The 5,592-nt window shown below is 29.8% G+C and overlaps 1 protein-coding gene across 1 annotated transcript; it reads right to left on the reverse strand.

Moving 5' to 3' along the window:
* Positions 1–1,736: 1,736 nt before the first annotated feature.
* On the reverse strand, positions 1,737–3,654 carry LOC119676469. The gene is made up of 3 exons (XM_038087707.1): positions 3,632–3,654; positions 2,174–3,522; positions 1,737–1,915 (listed from the first exon to the last, which is right to left on the reverse strand). Exons 1-3 carry the CDS (start codon positions 3,652–3,654, stop codon positions 1,737–1,739), a joined length of 1,551 nt encoding a protein of 516 aa, XP_037943635.1.
* Positions 3,655–5,592: the final 1,938 nt, after the last annotated feature.

Here is a 5,592-nt window from a genome sequence, read left to right on the forward strand (position 1 = left end):
GGATTTAATAAGAACATTAGAATACTCTACTGCTTATCAGTTTTAGATGCTTCAAAACGGTTTGTATTTAACTAAGTAGCTATCAATATGTATTTCACATATATATAATTAGCAATATATGGTATATGATATTTATAATTATAATTTTTATATAATTATATATATATTACTTTTGAAAAATAGATTTCATAATTCTATTAAAAACTAAACTCATTGCACAGTGAGGCAAAATTAAAATTCGACTATCAAAATTCGTTATTTTTGAAACAGTAAAAATATTAATTTACCTTATATCTAGTTTCTGAAATAAGATTTTCTTTCCTTTACTATTTTGAACCCGGAACTTACAGGAAATCAAATATGATAAGCTTTTTAATTTTATAACTCAAAAACTATAACAGAAACAAAAATGAAATTAAGAATACAAAATAGTTGTAGTGTACTAGTAAGGTTTAAAGCATTTTGTTACCATCCACTTTCAACAACACTCACCCTCTATATAAAATTATCAAACATTTTTTTTTATTTTTAAAAAAATATTTTGTATTTTATTATTTTTAAATTTGAATATAAAGAAAAACTGTAACTATTATCAATTTAAAATAGAGTGAAAAATAATAATTCACATATCTGAAATCCGATAAATTTAATTTAACTTTCAAAATTTCCCAGACACAAATGATGTTTGGAGCATGTAATTTTAATATTCGAAATGTAAACGAGAAACATATGATTTTCTTAATTTGGCGCAGTATAAACACTTTCGAAATAACCTTAATTTAATTTTTTTGAAATTAAGGAAATTTGACTTTCTGAACATAGTATAAGTTAAGATCTTAGTAATCTTAAGTTGTTTGCAGTTTTATGAAATTTTTAGTTCTTGTAAAAATTCGGTTAACTTTTAACCGATATGGCTTGTTTACTATCGAATTTGTTGATCGTAAAATACTGCTTCAAATTTAAGTTCTGTTACATTTTGCATCGGTTGGAAATGTTTATTGGGCTCTTTTACAACAATAAAAATACAATAAAAATACAACAAAAATGCAATAACTATCATTATTAATAAATAAATAAATAAATACAATAAAAACAACAATTTCAAATAAAAGATATAGAAGTAAAAAACCAGAAGCCCTTAGTTCAATTAATACTTTTAATGTTTTTATTAATATATTTTTTTTATAATACAAATTATTTGAATAATAAATTATTTTAATTTAATTTTTCTGAAATTTATATTCATACAAATTATAATAAATTTTTTAAAATAAATTATTTACTGAATTTAAAGTGGGACGAGATATATACATTTTTTTATGTAAATTATTAAAAAAAAATTTTATTTAATAAACAAAAAAAAAACAGAAAAATCAATAAACAAAGAAAACAGAAACGAAATTAGCATTTGCAGCACTTGAAATTGTTTAATGAATTCGTTACATTAACAAAATTGCATATATATTCACACACACACACACACACACACATTCATAGAAACTAAACAATATTCAAATCTTAATTAATTTGTTACATTTTAAGTGCAATATCTAAACACACACACACAACAACAAACAAACAAACACACGAACACGTTTACTTCAATTTGCAACTTAACAAGAAATTCCACCTTAACCCGTAACCCTTTGTTAACTCTTAGTTAACTCTTATTAACATGACAGCATACAATACAATACAACAATGCAATATAAACAACGTAGCAAAGTAAACTGCGCTCAATCTGGTAAGCCCACACTAATACGTTGAGAGGCAGAGATGCTGCGCGCACTGCTGCGTCGATTATTCGAAGTGGGAGTTTTTGTATCGACGATGTTATTAGCAACTATTTCGCCGCCACTAAAGCAAATGCTGCTGCGCAAGTGCTTTTTACCATCCACCGCTGCTACGTCGGCATCTGAATACGTATCAGCATCATTAAATGTTGTTGTTGTTGTATCTGTTGTTGTTGTTGTTTTTATTGAAGCTTTTGCTGGTGTTGCTGACAATTTTGGTGTGATTTTCCGCGATGATTGTGTTTGATTATTAAGTTTAACTTTATTGTTATTGTTATTGTTATAGTTGTGGTTATGGTTTCTCTTGTTGTTGTTGTCATTGTTGTTGTAGTTATTATTCTTTAATGATGATTGTTGTGCTTGTGTGGTGATTTCATTACCAGTTTCCATATATTGATCGTAATCTGCATTTTCATAATCAAAATCTGTATTATTAGATACAAATTGTTGGCGTTGTTGACTGCTTCCTGTTTTCATATAAGGAGATTTATTATAACCATTAGAGGCTGAGGAGGAAGTTCTATAATTGGTGCGTCTATATGTGGCTACATCATTAACTCTTGGCTCATGATAAACACTTTCCTGCTCATAGACTTCATCTTCATAGCTAACATGTTTCTTTGGAGATGTTCTTATGCGCATACTCCTTAAATCTTCATCTATATAGTCAGTTATTTCTCCTGTACCAAAATCATTGAATTCTTCACGCATTCCTCTTGAATTTTTAAGTATTTTTTTAGGCATATTATTTTGTCTAGATTGCACATTCATATTTCTTGAATATGTTGGAACTTCATATTCGTCTTCTTGTTCATTATAAACTCTATCGCTATTTCTGGTTGCTGCTGCCTTACCTCTTCGTTCCTCCATTGTATTTCGTATCATTTGTTGTGACATATGTGAGTTTTCTCTATTTTTCGCAATACTTTTATTTGCCGGTCTTTCATAATTATCTCGTCCTCGTCTAAAATTCTCATCTACTTCATAATCACTTTCATAATTTTGACTTCTCTCTGGTGTATTTTGTTCCTTAATAAATTCTCTATTCCTTTCTGGCTCTTCACCTCCACTGAGTATACGGACATTACGCTTATTTTGCAATTTAGGACTATTTTTATTATTACGTTCAACTTCCTTTTTATCATTCATATCCATTTTCGGTCTTCTGATATTATTACGATTGTGCCTATCATCATCTATGAAATCGTAGAATTGTATCTTCGAACTAAGTGTCTGTTTTTTCTTTAAAGCAGTATTATATTCCTCATCAGGTAAATCGAATTTTGTGGCAGTTGGTTTTAATGTGATCTCTTTTTTTAAACTCTTATTATTTCTGCGCGCTGGTGGATTATAATGTTGTTCACCTTCTTCTGCTATATTATCATAGAATTGTATAGAGGATTTTGCAAACTCTTTGTGAAATCGTTTTTTAGTATCAACATCATCTAAATCCATAGATGTTTGCGTCCTAAGACGTGGTCTCTCAACTTCTCCGAGTTGTAAACTTGCTCTACGTCTTACACGATTCTCCACGGCTGATTCTAATTTTGTATCATCCGGCCAAAACAAATGCGATTCCAAGCGATTTGTACCTCGAGTACGTTCTATCATACCGGGCGGTAAGCCCGTAAAAAATTTACCATTTATCATAACGTAATAATCCGCTCTACACAGCGTCAAACGTACCAATCCGCGCAAAGTTCCGAGCTCAACTAAACTATCATCGTCGCTTTAAGAAGTCGAGAACGTTTAAGTCAAATGTTTTTGGTGTAGTGTAAGCAATTAGTATAAACGAACGTTAAGTTGTAGGCGTTTTAAGTATGTAAGATACGAGATACCTTGTGGTTGCCGAGATTGTCATGATTGCCGTGATTGCTTTGATTGCTCACAAAAACAGACACTTGCTGTGTTAAAAATATTTAGTTTTGGTTTTTTTTTATTTATTTTGTATATTTTATATTATTTTTGCTGTTCTTTGGAAAATGAACCAAAATATTTTGTTAAATTTATTTCTCTCTTCAGTTGCTTTAAAACTTGTCGTGCGCTTATTTTAACATAGCAAGTTTCTAAATATGGTCAAGTTGGCAATACGTATGACAGAAGTGGACTTGCCAATTATTATATATATTCGTTTGTTTCTTTAAAAAAATATTTCTTGTTGTTATACAGCCTATGTTATATCAAGTAAAATATCTTTAGTCTTAAAAAACAGTTTTTTTGTTACTCAGCCTTAAAAGACTGCAAGTTTTTGCGAAACTGTTATGTTACACCTTATATACATGCCTATATAAATGGTAACTGATTATTTCCTTTTTAACTGACCAAGTACTTGAAAGAAAAAAAGGTAAAATTGAAAGTTCTTAACGTAAATACTTTAAAGACTTATTAATCTGAACCGTTTCACTTAGACTTTCTGAATTTCGTAAAGTGATTGAGTGTTGAGCACTACAAAAAAGTGACTCTAAAACAACACGTGTACTATTTCAGAATATCAGAGAATGATATTAATCGTTTATAATAAAAAATAAAATGTAAATAGCAACCTAATGCGCTAAACCAATTTGCTACGCAGATAATTATCTCGTCTCAGGAAAAATGAGCACCCATAATGACTATTAAGAGTCACATTCCGAAAGCCACCTATTATTACAGTAAATGGAAGAGAAAGTTCAACTCCTCAAAAATATTGGTCTTATTGACCAACATCACAATCGAGCAAGAATCCTCACAGTTAATAAGCTCTAGTATCTTTAAGTTGTATTTACTACTAAGTATGACATTATCTTTTTATTCAATATGCTATTCATAATATTACAACATAAGATATTGACGTCACTAATTCGCTCAATAGCAACGTAAGTAGTATCAAATTTTAAATTCAACCCAACTGCTCAAGATTTAGTCTCACTAAAAAAATAGAATTGATTAAAGCGAAATCTATTCCAACATTCTTCGGTTTTTCTTTTTCTTTCCCTAATGAAGCGCGAGTTACTGTCTAAAACACTTTTATCCAATTGTGACGATTTGAATAATCCACTGTAAACAGATCTCCGTAGAATTTTGATGAGTTTGAAGCTCAGCATATTTATCTAACGGATATGATATGATATGATTAATTATTTTTAACATTATCGATATTTTTCGTGACATCTTGAATATAACTATTGAAACGAAGACATCTCCGGAGGAAAGGATATTAAAATAAAATCCAGTAGGTACTTCCTGACACTGTTTGATGTATATATGATAGTGTATATATATTATTTACGTGTAAATCTGACATAACAGTGTTGAAGAATGTTGAAGAAAAACTACTAAAGGTTAGCCCTTTTAATGGGAGTATATTTGTGGTTACATTTAAAGCTCAAAATTATTTGAGCAAAATGATTATATTAGTTTCGTTCGATGTGAAGCTGCATTTCTGGATCGGGTGCTGCACCCTAAAGAATAACAAAGGCATTCTTTTCTATGAAAGAGAAAATTATTTCTAAATGTAGAGCTTCAATTGTTACCTCCGGAATTCCTTGGAATCACAATCGGCACATTATGTTATACTTATAAGTGTGTTAAAAGCACGATGATGTTAAGACTTAAAGATAGGTAATCACGTTAAAAACTTTGATCTCTCTCTGTAACAGGCATTATTAGTGAATTCGGGTATCAATACAATCAAGAGACTATATTCAGTCAGTACACATGGCTTCAGCTATAATCTATATGATTAGATGACTTTTATGTGCAGCAAGCCTGTGCTTGTCCAAATCGTTTCAGAATGTATCTTTACTCACTTGTCATGCAT

Source organism: Teleopsis dalmanni, chromosome 2, assembly GCF_002237135.1.
Source record: "Teleopsis dalmanni isolate 2A chromosome 2, ASM223713v2, whole genome shotgun sequence".
Classification (NCBI taxonomy): Eukaryota; Metazoa; Arthropoda; class Insecta; order Diptera; family Diopsidae; genus Teleopsis; species Teleopsis dalmanni.

Bases quoted from the DNA above. Each gene is read 5' to 3' on its own strand.
- LOC119676469 (XM_038087707.1), bottom strand. From the start codon at position 3,654: ATGACAATCTCGGCAACCACAAG. The intron at 3,523-3,631 runs GTATCTCGTATC...GACTTCTTAAAG, and splicing joins ACAATCTCGGCAACCACAAG to CGACGATGATAGTTTAGTTG. The intron at 1,916-2,173 runs GTAATGAAATCA...ATACGTATTCAG, and splicing joins CGATCAATATATGGAAACTG to ATGCCGACGTAGCAGCGGTG.